Source organism: Elephas maximus, chromosome 11, assembly GCF_024166365.1.
Source record: "Elephas maximus indicus isolate mEleMax1 chromosome 11, mEleMax1 primary haplotype, whole genome shotgun sequence".
Classification (NCBI taxonomy): Eukaryota; Metazoa; Chordata; class Mammalia; order Proboscidea; family Elephantidae; genus Elephas; species Elephas maximus.
The window spans coordinates 30,623,065-30,638,959 of record NC_064829.1 but is presented as its reverse complement, the minus strand read 5'-3'; the positions used below and the strand labels follow the sequence as shown (position 1 = coordinate 30,638,959).

Below are 15,895 nucleotides of genomic sequence, written 5' to 3'. Positions count from 1 at the left end.
TTTTCTAACTGGTGTCTTAAAAGCAACTCTAACAAATAAACTGGTTGCCACATGATTTTAGGAAAAAAATGATTTTTTAAAAAGGATATTTAGGTTTATAAGCATTCTATAATTATATTTACTACTTTCAATAAATAAGAGCAAGTTACAAAACCATTATGAATATCAAATTTCATTGAGATTTTTATACAATTCTGCTCACAGGTTTATAAATCTTACTAGGCCAAGTGGGTGAGGTAGACCCGACAGGTCAGGATTCATGAAGATTAAGCCTGGGTTGCTAAGAAAATGGCTGCGCAACAAGAGCTGGGGGGAGGGGCAGGGAGAAGCACCAGAAGCACCACTTCTAGAAGGCAGGCAATCTTGGGTAAAGGTACATCAAGGAACTGTGGCTAGGTCATCAGAAGTAGATTAGGAGAGGCTCCAAGGGCCAGGGATTCTAGATGACTAGGTTGTCTAAAGAGAGCCCTAATGACACAGCATAACCAAAAGGTTGGTGGTTCAAGCCCACCCAGCCCCTCCACAGGAGAAAGAGCCGGCAATCTGCTCCCATAAAGATTAAAATCTAGAAAACCCTATGAGGCAGTTCTCTGTCACGCGGGGTTGCTATGACGCAGGGTTGCTATGAGTTAAGAATCACTGCTATGGCAACTAACAACAACAGGCTGCCTAAAGAAGGTTTCCTTCTCTACCTCTAAAAACAATTCTGTAGCTAATGTATTCCTAGGAACCCTGAGGTTTTCTTTTAAACTAAGTGGCATATTTCAAGGTATTTTTATATAATTTTTTATTTAAATGCTGTAAAGCAAGTCCAAAAGGTGTTTTTAACTTCTACATGCATTTTAAAAAGAAAGGTCTTTTATATAAACACAATGTAAAGAGAAACAGTCTTTGAGAAGTATAATCCTTTTATAAAAATATAAATGTAGAGATATTGCTTACTTCAGTTGATAAATGGGTGGAGCTGTACTTGGGTATTCTTTCGGTAGCAGCACCTATGAAGCAGTTTAAAAACAAATCTGTATACACTTTATCATGGATCAAGAATAGTATTTGTAAAGCTAGTCATTGGACAAATTTCTAACTTGCCAGACTAAAAAACAAAACCACTGTTTTGTTAAATCTCAGCAGTGAGCTCCCCCTTAGTATGTCTGCGTCTATGCTGGATAGGTGTTAGTGACGCAGCAGTTTTAAAGGAGGAGATCATCAGTCGCATAGAAATCGTAAAATCAATGATAATGTGAAAATATGAGTAGAAGGACAAAAGGAAAACTGATATAGGGACCCTATACCCTAACCTTGAATGGATCAAGTGGTATTAAAACATTTTTCAGGTATTCTTCTGAAGATATATGCAAAAAACAAATTCCTATAAAATCCTATTAAGTATATGATAATGATATAATATAAAATCCTATTAAACTTATGATGGAATAGCTAACACAACAGAAAACAGTACATTTCTTTTCAAATCATTATTACTGTAAAAATACTGACAAAAGCTCAATGTAGCATCCTTCATGTTAAAAGTATAGGCAGTCATCTTTATTTTATCCTATCAGATGCTGGGTTATAAAGAAATGAATATATACTCTATGAATCATCTAAATTACTTATTCTTCCTTTTACTGTTAGTCATCTTCCCAGATTTAGACACTCACCTATTAGATGGACAGGATAAATGAAAGGAAGTGAAACTCAAGCCTGTCAATGGTACATTAAGAACATTTTAAATAATTAAAAGAATTGAGATAAAAAATGAAGCTATATATTAAAGCACGGCTTGATCTGAGATTTAATTAGCCGTACGTTTAACAGATCACTGAGAAAAGCCAACAACAACAACAAAAGGCAATTTAGAACATAAAAAATTTTAGTTAAAAGAATAGTGGTCAATCACACAATCACACAGTCAGTGCCGTAACTGGAAAATGGCTTTAGAAAAGGGGAAAAAAATACCTGCAAGCAAAGTGTCCATTTGGGATTTTTTGCAGTGTCATTAACTCTAATACAAAATATTTTGGCACACTCATCAACGACACACCAGTCATCGCCATATATAGCTGCCATGGCTTCAATTTCCTCATTCTGAAAGAAGGTGACCAGGGGGAAAAAAGTCAACAAATTTATATACCCTAAAAACCTGATTCCTCCTTACTGCTTTTTAAGTTATTTACATTTAACATCACTAGCCTATTTAAAAAAAGAACACTCGGATAAGGAAGCCCTGGATGAGCCTTAGGAGGTCAAAAGATTCTCAGCAGAGGTCACCATGTCCTGCTTTGTGGGTAGGTTGCCAGACACTATTAAGATGACTGGAAACCAGCCTGGCTACTACATTATTGTGCTTCTGGTCACTACTAAGCCACAATATATATATACAGTCCCATGCCCTGTATTGAGACTCACAATTTAGAAGAAACATTTATTTTCTCGGCTCCCCCTATTTTTTTTTTTTAAGCAGGCAATCCCCATTCCCACTCCCGGTAAGGTCTTGCCACGCATTAGCCCTAGATTCCTGCTGGGTCTCACTCGGTTTTTGTTTGATTTATTGTTTTGGGGGAGGGGGGTATGGGGAACGTGGGCTGGGTGGTAGTTGCTTTGTTTTTGGCAAGCACATCCTCAAAACCTTCCAGGAATCACTATTTTGATTTGGGGTTTAAGAAGAAAAAGAACTGGAGCTAAAAATGAGAAACCAGAACCAAATACGCATTAAATTTTCTATCATCTCATTTTGACCGCATAGGCCTGTGGGAAAAGCCTTACTGAACGCCCACATAAGCCAGGCACCGCGGAAAGCTCAGTACTAAGATGAGGAAAACTCGGTGGCCCTGCAGGGAGCTCAACGGTCTGCGTAACTGCCCACTTGGCAAAGGAAGAAACGGGGGTTCTCTAATGGCTGGTCCAAAATGACCCAGCAGCAACAGAGCAGGGAGCAGAACCCAGGTTTCGGCCTCTGATGCTTGACGTGCTATCCCGTGCTGATGGTTGGCCATGACACTGCCCGAGGCGAACCCACTACCGCTGGGGAACCGCTGGCCCAAGAGCGCGCAGCCAAGGATAAACGCCAGAAAAGATGGAAGAAGGTGGTGCATAAAACGCCACTGCCGGGCGGTGCAGGTGGGACTGGGGGTGACCCCGGGTGGAGAGCCCCTCTGCGGAGGAGGTCGGGGTCTGCAAAGTGAGGCCAAGTCACGCCTGTTGGATCCGCGCCCGACGGGGCCTCACCTGCCTCTGGTCGGTCCCTGGATCTCCCTCAGCCATTTGACTCTAGGAGCTGCCGGGCAGCTACCGCCAAGTCCAGAGCGCAGAGGCGGGGCACTGCGGCAGCAACACAGCGCAGTCTGCAACTGGCCTGACCCGGAACTGCAACCCGGCAGCGCCGCCGCCCACATCTGTTTCCGGGTTGCGAGGCCAGCGCGGAGAGGGTTGCAGGCCCACGCTCTCCTCACCCCGGGGAAACTGTCTTCCCGTGAGGAAGCTTTCTTGGTTCTGTCTCCAGGAAATTCGCTGGGGCTGGGGGCTTCTGCTTGTCCACTCGTCCACTGTGGTCTCGGTAGCATCATAACCCCCGGAGACGTCGGAGAGTCGAGTTTACCGCTACGTCCCAGGAAGGGACTCAGCCGCAGTCTACAGTACCAGACTCGTCTGCGTTTGAAGGCAGGGTTTTTTGTTGTTGTTGTTTTAATGTGTTAAAGTTATTTTGTATGATTTTGACAAAGATGGGTTTGATTTACAGAAAAAAAAAGTGCGAGGAGAGAGCAGGCAACAATTTTAAAAGCATGAGGAAGAATTATATTCACCCACCGTTGTATTGCATTAGCTTTCTTTACTGTTCTTAAAAATTTTGTCTAGGAGCAACTTTTATACGTGACACTAGTTATGCCAGTCAACATGAGAATCTTTGTTACATTATTCAAAAAATGTGAATCATAGTTTGTGTTATTTCTGCTTTGCCCCCAGCTCATACATTGCAGTACATTGGTTGTGAATTGTATCAGTCACCTTATTCAAGACAAATGGCTAGAGTTACACTGAGAAATAAACCCCTTCTAGGTATTTTATCCCTTTTTGCCTCATTTTCTCCACACATTCATATGCAAAAACTCAAAATATTAAGTTTGTTCTCCTCTTCCTTAGAACCAGCACCAGCGGTGGTCAAGTCTGATCCAACTCATGGTAACCCCAGAGAGTAGAACTGTGCTCCTTGGGTTTTCAGTGGCTGATTTTGGGGGAGTAGATTTCCAGGCCTTTCTTCTGATGTGCCTGTGGGTGGACTTAAACCTCCAGCCTTTAGGTTACGAGCTCAGTGTGTTAACCACTTGCACCACCGGGTATTCCTCCTTTCTTCCGTAGTCATGGGCATTTTTCAGGCTCCCCTGAAAACTCTTTTCTGAGACACAGTTATGCTACGTAAGTACCTGTTAAGAATTCTACCTGCATTGCTTTGAGGGAATCATAGTATAAACCTTGTGGATTTATTAATTCAACAGACATTTATTAGGCTCTTAGTGTGCTACGCACTAGAGTTGCCAAAAAAAAAAAAAGGTTTTTTAATGAGCTAAGATGTGGGAGAACAAAAGTCAACAGTAAAATTGACTAGGAGTAAGCCTTATTGGGTTGGTAGCACAAAGATGGCCTATTCAAATTATATGGGGCTTCTTGTTGGAGGGAATGCTTGAACGGAGTTGTAGAAGGCCAGAAAGAGGTTAGCTAATTGAAGAGTGGGAGCAAAAATGTTCCAGAGAGGAAAAGGAAGTTTATATATTCTATTGCCGCTGATATCACAGCTCTCAGTCTCCTCCTGTCACACTGTGTGCACACTGCTCTATGGTCACCTCCATAAATCTGCATGTGTGCATTGTTTTGGGCTCCAAGAGAGGGCTTGGAGGGCTTTAGCCCTGTGTGAATCACATCCTCTCTCTTCAATTATTTGTGAATTATTTGTAGTTAACTGGTTTGGACAGTGTATATTTTCTTCGTCTTGAGCAAAAACAACTTCAAGACCCTTCTTCCAACCAAATTGGGCTCCAGAGTCCGTGGTGCAATCAATTCATTATGGTATTTCTCTTCTAGGTGGAGACTTTGCCTGGGATTCCTGAGGGGTTTGGCCACATGTATCTCCTCCAGGTTGCCTGAAGACTTCTGCAGTTATCCTAATATTATGTAGCTGTCCATCTATCTTAAACAGGTTTCCATCCTTCACCCTAACCTCTTTCTTCACTGACCTTTGTATGCCTTGCAGCTTCCATTTCATAAAATAGTGATTTTCACACATTAAAAAAAAAAAAGGCCACAGAATCCGTTCTTCAGTAAAAATGTATGTGAAACAGATTAGGTTGCTCTGGCTGAAATATTGGTAATGGACCTGAAGTCTCAACTTCTCAGCAACTGCTCTTCCCTCTCAGTGGCCCCTTAAGGATTTTAAACTCAAAATCGAAAGCCAGCATATTAAAGCATCACATAAAACATTGCACAGCATAACTTAATCATCTAAACAAAGCACCACCTGTCCAGTTGGTTACATGTAGTAGCTCCCTTCTTACCACATATCATAGTAACCCAGCCTATCATCTTACCTTCCGCAGGTTACTCTGATGATTTTCTGTTAATTCTTATTTTCTCATAGCTAGAGACTTTATACTTTTGTTTGAGCTCAGATTCTAAAAGGAAATGACTTTTCTAAAGGGAGCAGAACAAAATCCTCCCTGTTTCTTTGACCTGCTCGAGCATATATGGCCAATACATAAAACTCTGAATAGGGCCCAAAACTCAGATATGCGAAGAACACTTTGGAAAGAGAAAGAAATAATTATTGAAGTAACAAGTGTAGCAGCCAACCTACATTTTGCAGAACACACTGGAAGACACCAAGATTTTACAGACAATTCAGTTGTTAAAGACAATATGAATTTTGAGTAGTTCATATTAAACCGTTCTCAGTAGAAGTGGAAAATGGTCTGCAAACAGTAACATACTGCTGGATACAAGAGGGGTCTCTAAGCCAGATTCTGCTGCTTTTCACATCCATTTAGCCAGTTGGTTACTGGATGTCTCCCTGAAACTTGGTATGTTCAAAACTGAACTCATTATCTTTCTCTCTAAACCTGTCCTTCCTGTCTGCCCCAGTTCGGTGATTGGCAACCCAGCATCACTACATCAGCAGTTGCCCAAGTTTGAGACCTGGAAGACATACAATTCCCCATTTTCACTGCCTCCGTACCCAGGTGCCAAGTTCTGATGATTCTGATTCCTTTATATCACTTATATTCCTCAGATCCTCCATCCGGACCCCCTTTAAGTCATTCCCTACACCTCTGCCGGAGTGATCTTTCAAATGTACAAGTCTGGTCTTGTGTTTCTCTTCCTTGAAATCCTCTGTGTGCTCCCCACAGCTTTCAGAATAATGTTTGAACACCTTGAAGACAAGGTGTGTTCCTGACCACCTCTAATTTCATCCCCAGCTGTTTCAGCTGGACCAGCCTAATCTATTTAATATAAGCTTTCTTTGAAGAAAAGATTCCATGGCTTTAGAAGAAAGCGTGAAAACCACTATCTTCTACATGCCATGTACTCTCAGGTTGATCACTGATAATATCATGTTCATCCTATCAGAGCCAGAGCACACAAGACACTCTCAGAGCACTAGCACATGGAAAGTAGCCACCAAACAGTAAATAGAAATCAATGTTCACTCTTAAATAAGTTTCAGGTTGGAAAAATCAATATTTACTCTTACGTCACTGGGGGGGCACATCTTAGTTGTCAGCAGGTTTGCTGCTGGTCCAGCTTTGGCACAGCAGCCTCTAGACAGTCCTGGGCCGGCATCACCACAGCTCTTGATGCAGAACTGCTGAGGGCAGCCCCTGCATGGGATGCACCTAGGCTCAGGGGCAGGCTTCCCCTGAACTCAACAGGCCCCCCTGCACTTGGGACAGGCTCCAGTGCGCTTCAGGTTGGGTATCTGTGGCTGCCAGGCCCACACTTGATCTCTGTTGCTTCCAGTGCTGTCACAACCCCAAGTACATTATAGTTCTGGGCTCACTCATCTCAGTCCACTGCTTTCGCTTCTCTGCTCAGCAGACCCTGGCTTCTGCTTTCTCTTGGGCTCTGCCTCTGTTTCTCCTGGCTATGAGTTGAAACCAACTCAACCTAGCAACAGCTGCTTCTACTGGGTCCAAGGTTTCTGCTGTTACTGGTGCTGATGTCTTCTGAAGAATTTCCCAATGTCTGATCCCCTGGGCTAACATCTTCACCCCTGGGACAAGGATTGGAGGCCGTGGGGGGGGGGGGCGGTGCGGGGAGGGAGGCTTCTTCAGCACAAAGCTCCCGTGTCCCCAGGGGAAATGCTGTTCCCTCAGAGAGCGGAATGTTCACATTCTTCAATCCAGGAGGCCCCAGCAAGCCACCTTCTTCCCAGGCTTTTATTGACCTCACTAGCCTCCTGAGGCTTAGGCAGGCTTGGGCCCACAGGTGATCCCTCTTAGTCAGGTCAGCCCCCACTCAGAACCAGGAATAAAAGGCCAAATCATTCACTGCAAAGAGGTTTCATGTCGCACTACAATAGACACTGTAGGGAATTAAGCCAGGTTACACAGAGAGGTCAGTAGCTAGAGTGAAGGAAGGGAATTGTACAGAGTCAAACTATAATCCATAGGATTTTCAAGGCTGTGACCTTGCAGATTCTGAGGCAACTCTGGGTGGGTTCGGAACTGCCAGCCTTGCGGCTAGTAGTCGAGTGCTTAACCATTTGCACCAGCCAGGACTCCTAGGAAAGGGGAAGTTCTATTTAATGATAGATGGAAAGATTCGTGTATTAGGATAACTGTAGAAGTCTTCAGGCCAGCTGGAGGAGATGCATGGGGCCAAATCCCTCAGGACTGCCACCTGGAAGGGAAATGGGACGACTGGCTGCACCAGAATTTCTGTGTAACATGGACTTTGGAGCTCAGTTTGGTTGGTTGGAAGGAGGGCCTTGAAACTGTTCCGCTTAAAATGAAGAAGCAAACTATCCAAATCAAATAATTGGAGGGGGAAGGCAGTATGATTGAGATCCCAGACAGCCAAAACCCTGCAAGCCCTCTCTCGGTACCAAAAACGAATACACGTGCAGATGTATCGAGCTGTTCGTAAAAGAGTTGTGCAAGCAGTGTGGCAAGAGGGGTTGACAGTGTGATGTTTGAAGCAAGGGGGAATGAATTATTTGAAAGGAAAAATCTAACTTGGAGCTGTGTACATCTTCTGACTGCAACAGAGGTGGCAGATACTGGTGAGATACTAAGCCTGAGACGGGTTCTTCGTAAGCCTGTTCAGATGGTTTGAATCAAGCCCTTCTGAGTGTTCTCTAGGACCTTGCTACTCAAAGTGAGGTCTGTAGACCGACAGCATTGTATTACCTGAGAGCATATAAGATGTGCAGAGTCTTAGGCCCCACCCCAGACACACTGAATCTGAATTTAAATAAGATCACCAGATGATTTGTATGCACATTACATTTTGAGAATTTTGTGTGTTGGCAATGAGAAAGTGCCTCTCAGATCTTAGCAGCAAGAGTAATTGATGGAGGGTCCCAGGTACTGTGCTCTGAAACAGGCCTGACTGCAGAAAATACCACCTAGGGCAATTAGTATTAAATTGCCATACGATTTCTCACAGCTGGTGATGGAAACTGTGCTGGCCCATAGAAACTGCTCATTGGAGCCCGCCTCAACCAGCACCCAAGGTGCACACCAACGCCCGGGGCACACATCCTACCTGCCCTCCCCCTTAGGCCTCGGCTATGAAATATATTACCATGTTTGCACAGAGACCATGCTTCTCGTGGATTGCTCCCAGCCAAGAGTGCAGACACTAAGGCTGGCCCATCCCTGGGAGGTATGATACCCTTCTGATCGGTGATTTGGGCCCCAGGACTCCCTGAAAGCCTGCTTGAACTTAGAACTTCTTCCACACGATCAATCTTCCTGCTTCCCTTCCCTTCTATTCAGGGGTAAGATTTGCATCTGTCTGATGACTCTCTGAGCCTCTTCAGGCTCCTACCACATTTTATCTCACAAGCGTTTCCCCTAATGCATTTCTCGCACATTTAACCTCATTTGTGATTTGGAATTGACTCGATGGCAACGGATTTGGTTTGATTTAGATTTCTCCAGGACCCAGCCTAATGCATGCTGCTGTAGGATACACTGTAACACGGGTGAATTCTGCTGTATAGTATTAAGTAGTAGTAATAGTATCTGTTTCTAAAATATTTTAAGGAATTATGCCCTTAAAATATTTAAGAAACCAAAAATAAATGAGCCATCTTGGTACACTATTAATGAGTCGTTATTCTTTGTGTGTTTCTCAACCAGTGAAAGCTAATATGGCTGGCTATAGAGCAATGAATGTCAGTAGTTTCTCTTTGTGCCACTTATTTGTGTTCTAGACAACAGTTTGACCCATCATGGCCAAGAAAAGTGATAAAAGTTACAAAGGAAGATTAAAATACTGGGTACGAGATTTATGGAGAAGCCCTGTCAAGGAAATAATGTCAAAGGAGAGTCAAGATTAACAAGCAATTAGGGAAAGAAAGAAATCCTTTAATGTAACATGATTATAAATAACGCTGCAGCCTGGGAAGGCTAACTGACAATTGGATAAACAACAGCTAGAAAAAATAATGGTGCCAAAGGCATCTCCTGACACCCCATGGTGAAGGTGAGGCATCGCAGTAAGAAAGTGCTACCAGGGGCTTGTTAGAGGGTTTGGGTTTGGGTTCAGTGATTTGAGTGGGAGTGCTCAAATAAGTGGGGTTTTCTTTGGATTGGGGGCTCTCAGGGAAGAGGAGTAATTCTAAGATGGAGTACCTCAATGAGTCTTATCTTGGAGGCAGGAGAAACAGTGGGACTAAACCTGTAACTGGTAAAGAGGAAGCATTTACTCATGTTAGCTGGAAGAAGAGGATGTTTGTCCATTTTAGTGGTTTGCAGTGTCCTTGGTTTTGCCTGTGCCCAGACATGATTACAGAGTGATCTTTTCTTTGTCTTGCTTCATCATGGTCACAGAGTGACCTAGTTTGAAGTTGATGTGCTGTGAAATTGCTTATGTTCAGCAGGATACCACCACAGTCCAGCTGTGAGTGCAGGGCCAGCTCCCAGCTAATAGAGGTGATTTTTTCTTTCTCACACTATGCCATTATCCTACATAATTTTCTTCACAGTACTAATCAGCATCCAACAATTATCTACCTTATGTATTTTTAATGTGTTTGTGACCTGCCTTCCTCAATTAGAATGTAAGCTCTGTGAGGGCATAGATATTGTATATCTTATTCATCACTGTGTCCCCAACACCAGAAGCAGCCCCAGCATATAGTAGATACTCAGTAAATATTAGTTGAATGGCAACTATTGGTCTCTTCCCGTCTGGAGCAAAGGAGAGTGGAAGAAACCAAAGACTCAAGGAACAAATTAGCCCACAGGTCTAATGGCCCACGCAAACCACAGCCTCTTCTAGCTTGAGGCCAGAAGAACTAGATGGTGCTCAGATATCACTACTGATCAGTCCAACCAGGGACACAATAGAGGGTTCTGGTTAGAATCAGAGAAAAATGTAGAACAAAACTCAAATTCATAAAAAAAGACCAGACTTACTGTACTGATAGGGACTAGCAGAACCCCTGAGACTACTGCCCTAAGGTATGCTTTCAACTGGGAACTGAAGCCACTCCCAGAGGTCAGCTTTCAGCCAAATAATAGATTGGCCTATAAAATAAACACCACCACCTGTGAGAAATGTTATCCTTTAAGTAATCTACTATACCAGACCAGTCACCAGTGTACCCAGAAGCAAAGATGAAAAGGCAAGGAGGGCAGGGAAACTAGATGGATGGAAACGGGGCAGGTGGGCTGGAAGTGGTGAGAGTGCTGACCCATTGCAGGGACTGTAACCAATGTCATGGAACATTTGTGTATGAATTGTTGAAAGGGAATCTAACTTGCTGTGTAAACCTTCACCTAAAACCCAACAAAATATTTTAGAAACATATTAGTTGAATGAATGCATAAATTAGGTGGTTGGGGAAACGGTTCATCTGGAGATGGAGAGAAGGTCGTGAAGAGAAGTGAGGAGGTTCCAAAGCACACCCCTGAGGGTGCAGCCATTTCAAATCATCTCTTGGGTTGCCACATCACCCATGATAGGATATCTGATCTGGGGGCCTAGGAAACTACTTGCTCTAGAATGAATGGCCATTTGAATTCTAATTAAAGGGTCCTACAAGATTAAAAAATGTTAAAATCTGATTTATTCTGTCAAGATAGGTTTAAAAAAAAAAAACCCATTGCCATTGAGTCGATTTAAGCTCTTGGTGACCCCGTGTATATCAGAGTAGGACTGTGCTCCATAGAGTTTTCAGTGGCTGATTTTTTATTTTTGTTTTCTGGAAGTAGATCATGTACTAGTTACTTGTTGCCGTAGAGTTGATTCCAACTCATAGCAGCCGTATAGGACAGAGTAGAGCTGTTCCATGGGCTTTTCAAGGAGTGCCTGGTGGATTCGAACTGCCGACCTTTTGGTTTGCAGCTGAACTCCTTACCACTGTGCCACCAGGTCTCCAATCTATGTAAAGGGCTCAGCATATTGCCTGACACATAATAGGCATTCACTAAATATTATTACTGTTATTATATGTTGAATTATAGCATATATTATATTTTTACCATTGAATTATAAAGAATGTTTCATAAAGCAGTATGAAGTTTCACTGTCAAACTTAATATTTTTTGCTGCTTGCTGTGTGGAAGTTTTATAAAGGTTGTTACAGATATGAATTTTTGACTGGCTCATGCTTTTCAGAAGTAGATTGCCAGGTCCTTCTTCCTAGTCTGTCTTACTATGGAAGCTCAGCCGAAACCTGTCCTCCGTGGGTGACCCTGCTGGTATCTGAATACTGGTGGCATAGCTTCAAGCATCACAGCAACACGCAAGCCCCCACAGTACGACAAACTGATAGACATTAGCCAGCGAAAATCTTATCAATAGCAGTGGAACATTGTCTGGAATAGTGCTGGAAGATGAGCCCCCCCAGGTTGGAAGGCACTCAAAAGATGACTGGGGAAGAGCTGCCTCATCAAAGTAGAGTCGACTTTAATGACGTGGATGGAGTAAAGCTTTCAGGACCTTCATTTGCTGATGTGGCACAACTCAAAATGAGAAGAAACATCTGCATACATCCATTAATAATAATCAGAACGTAGAATGTACGAAGTATGAATCTAGGAACATTGGAAATGGTCAAAAATTAAATGGAGCACATAAAGATCGATATCCTAGGCATCAGTGAGCTGAAATGGTTTGCTATTGGCCATTCTGAATTGGACAATCATAAAGTCTACTATGCTGGGAATGACAACTTGAAGAGGAATGGTGTTGCATTCATCGTCAAAAAGAATATTTCAAGATCTACCCTGAAGTACAACGCTGTCAGTGATAGGATAATATCCATATGCCTACAAGGAAGACCAATTAATATGACTATTATTCAAATTTATGTACCAACCACTAGGGCCAAAGATGAAGAAATTGAGGATTTTTATCAGCTGCTGCAGTCTGAAATTGGCCAAGCATGCAATCAGGATGCGTTGATAATTACTGGTGATTGGAATGTGAAAGTTGGAAACAAAGAAGGATCGATAGTTGGAAAATATGGCCTTGGTAATAGAAACAATGCCGGAGATTGAATGATAGAATTTTGCAAGACCAATGACTTCTTCATTGCAAATACCTTCTTTCACCCACGTAAATGGTGACTATACACATGGCCCTCACCAGATGAGAACACACAGGAATCGAATTGACTACATCTGTGGAAAGAGACGATAGAAAAGCTCAATATCATTAGTCAGAACAAGGCCAGGGGCCAACTGTGGAACAGACCATTATTGTTCATATGCAAGTTCAAGCTGAAACTAAAGAAAATCAGAGCAAGTCCGCAAGAGCCAAAATATGACCTTGAGTATATCCCTCCTGAATTTAGAGACTATATCAAGAATAGATTTGACACATTGAACACTAGTGACTGAAGACCAAACAAGTTGTAGAATGACATCAAGGATATCGTACATGAAGAAAACAAAAGGTTATTGAAAAGACAGGAAAGAAAGAAAAGACCAAGATGGATGTCAGAGGATATTCTGAAACTTGCTCACGAATGTCAAGCAGCTAAAGCAAAAGGAAGAAATGATGAAGTAAAAGAACTGAAGATTTCAAAGGGCGGCTCGAGAAGACAAAGTGAAGTGTTATAATGCCATGTGCAAAGAGCTGGAGATAGAAAACCAAAAGGGAAGTACATGCTCGGCGTTTCTCAGGCTGAAAGAACTGAGGAAAAAATTCAAGCCTTGAGTTGCAATAGTGAAGGATTCTATGGGGAAAATATTGAACAACACAGGAAGCGTCAAAAGAAGATGGAATACACAGAGTCGTTATACCAAAAAGAATTAGTCGATGTTCAACCATTTCAAGAGGTAGCATATGATCAGGAACTGATGGTACTAAAGGAAGAAGTCCAAGCTGCTGTGAAGGCTTTGGCGAAAAACAGCACTCCAGGAATTGACAGAATGTCAATTGAGATGTTTCAGCAAACTGATGCAGCGCTGGAGGGGCTCACTCATCTGTGCCAAGAAATATGGAAGACAGCTTCCTGGCCAGCTGACTAGAAGAGATCCATATTTATGCTTATTTCTGAGAAAGGTGGTCCAACCAAATGCGGAAATTATAGAAAAATATCACTAGTACCACACGCAAGCAAAATTTTGCTGAAGATCATTCAAAAATGGCTGCAGCAGCATATCCACAGGGAACTGCCAGAAATTCAGGCTGGTTTCAGAAGAGGATGTGGAACCAGGGATATCATTGCTGATGTCAGATGGATCCTGGCTGAAAGCAGAGAATACCACAAGGATGTTTACCTGTGTTTTATTGACTATGCAAAGGCATTCAACTATGTGGGTCGTAACAAATTATGGATAACATTGCGAAAGAATGGGAATTCTAGAACACTTAATTGTGCTCATAAGGAACCTTTACATAGATCAAGAGGCAGTTGTTCAGACAGGACAAGGGGGTACTGATTGGTTTAAAGTCAGGAAACATGTGCGTCTGGGTTGTATCCTTTCACCATACCTATTCAATCTGTATGCTGAGCAAATAATCCAAGAAGCTGGACTGTATGAAGAAGAACGGGGCATCAGGATTAGAGGAAGGCTCATTAACAACCTGCGTTATGCAGATGACACAGCCTTGTTTGCTGAAAGTGGAGAGGACTTGAAGAACTTACTAATGAAGATCAGAGACCACAGCCTTCAGTATGGATTGCACCTGAACATAAAGAAAACAAAAATCGTCAAAACTGGACCAATGAGCAACATCACGATAAACAGAGAAAAGATAGAGGTTGTCAAGGATTTCATTTTACTTGGATCCACAATCAACAGCCATGGAAACAGCAGTCAAGAAATCAAAAGACGCATTGCATTAGGTAAAGCTGCTGCAGAGGACCTCTTTAAAGTATTGAAAAGCAAAGATGTCACCTTAAAGACTAAGGTGTGCCTGACCCAAGCCATGGTATTTTCAGTCGCATCATATGCATGTGAAAGCTGGTCAGTGAATAAGGAAGACCGAAGAAGAATTGACACCTTTGAATTGTGGTGTTGGCAAAGAATGCCAAAAGAACGAATAAATCTGTCTTGGAGGAAGTGCAACCAGAATGCTCCTTTGAAGCAAGGATGGCAAGACTGCGCCTTACATACTTTGGACATGTTGTCAGGAGGGATCAGTCCCTGGAGAAGGACATCATGCTTGGCAAAGTATAGGGTCAGCCGAAAAGAGGAAGACCCTCAACGAGGGTGGATTGACACAGTGGCTACAACAATGAGCTCAAGCTTAACAACGATTGTAAGGATGGCGCAGGACCGGGCAGTGTTTTGTTCTGTTGTGCACAGGGTTGTTATGAGTCGGAACTGACTCGACAGCACCTACACAACAACAATAACACAGATATGAATGAGTTACAATTCCCACCATTGTACCATTGAGGACCTCCCATCTAAAAACTAAGCAACTGCTGTGTGGTAGAAACAAAACTCTAGATCTCTTGTTCACTGTTCCTAAATGTATATGTAAAATTAATTTTCCCCTCCTTCTCTTTGTCGGTGACCTACTTTGGTTATCCAGAGTACACTCTTGCCACCACTGTGTAGCAAGCAAGATTATCTATGCCATTTTCACAGTGCCAAGCAAATCTGTCTCAACTATTCATTTATATGCCCAATCTCTCCTTCCCACTACTGCTGTTACACAACTACCTACCATTTATTTCTAACCTTACTGTCCAGTTTCCGGGTAATAAGACCATTTGACTCATATTCTGACTGATGTACTAGCCGTGTGACTTTGGGCAAGTTATTGAGCTTTTCTGAGCCTCAGTTTCCTTTCTTGTAAAATGAGGATATTAATGCCCATTTTGGGAATTCTTAAGAAAATTAAATAAAGGAGTGCCCAGCACATGTCTTGGCCTGCAGTAAGCTTTCAAGAAATGGTAGCTAATATTACTGAAACTACATCTGTGATGTTGTATCCGGGGGGCATGATAAGTAGAAATGGCCTCCAATAGGAAAAGGAAGAACAAAACTACAAAGAAAGAGAATAGAGTGATTCAGATCACTTTATGAGGTGTCTACAGCTATGGGTGAAAACTAGAGTTATGCATAACCATATTAGGAATCAAACTAATGACAAGACTGGAGTCTATCTGGTTATAAAATGTGTGATGTGGACTCAAAATTTTCAGGATGTAATACTAAAATACAATTTTGACTACAGTGGTCACTTATACGCCTTTTGATGGAACAAATAA

General features: G+C 42.5%; 2 protein-coding genes across 2 annotated transcripts in view; one reads left to right on the top strand and one right to left on the bottom strand.

Moving 5' to 3' along the window:
• The window catches only part of IMPACT (impact RWD domain protein), a 30,133-nt gene extending 26,781 nt beyond the window's left edge, over nt 1-3,352 (bottom strand). The window contains exons 1-3 of the mRNA XM_049901197.1: nt 3,229-3,352; nt 1,960-2,088; nt 943-995 (exon numbers count right to left, since the gene is read on the bottom strand). Of these exons, the coding sequence (XP_049757154.1) occupies nt 943-995; nt 1,960-2,088; nt 3,229-3,264 (218 nt within the window). The 5' untranslated portion in view covers nt 3,265-3,352. The remainder of the gene's footprint in view (nt 1-942; nt 996-1,959; nt 2,089-3,228) is intronic.
• A 62-nt stretch (nt 3,353-3,414) lies between these two features.
• OSBPL1A (oxysterol binding protein like 1A) overlaps nt 3,415-15,895 on the top strand; it is a 256,420-nt gene continuing 243,939 nt past the window's right edge. The window contains exon 1 of the mRNA XM_049901659.1: nt 3,415-3,660. The gene's annotated coding sequence lies outside the window, so the exon portion shown is untranslated. The remainder of the gene's footprint in view (nt 3,661-15,895) is intronic.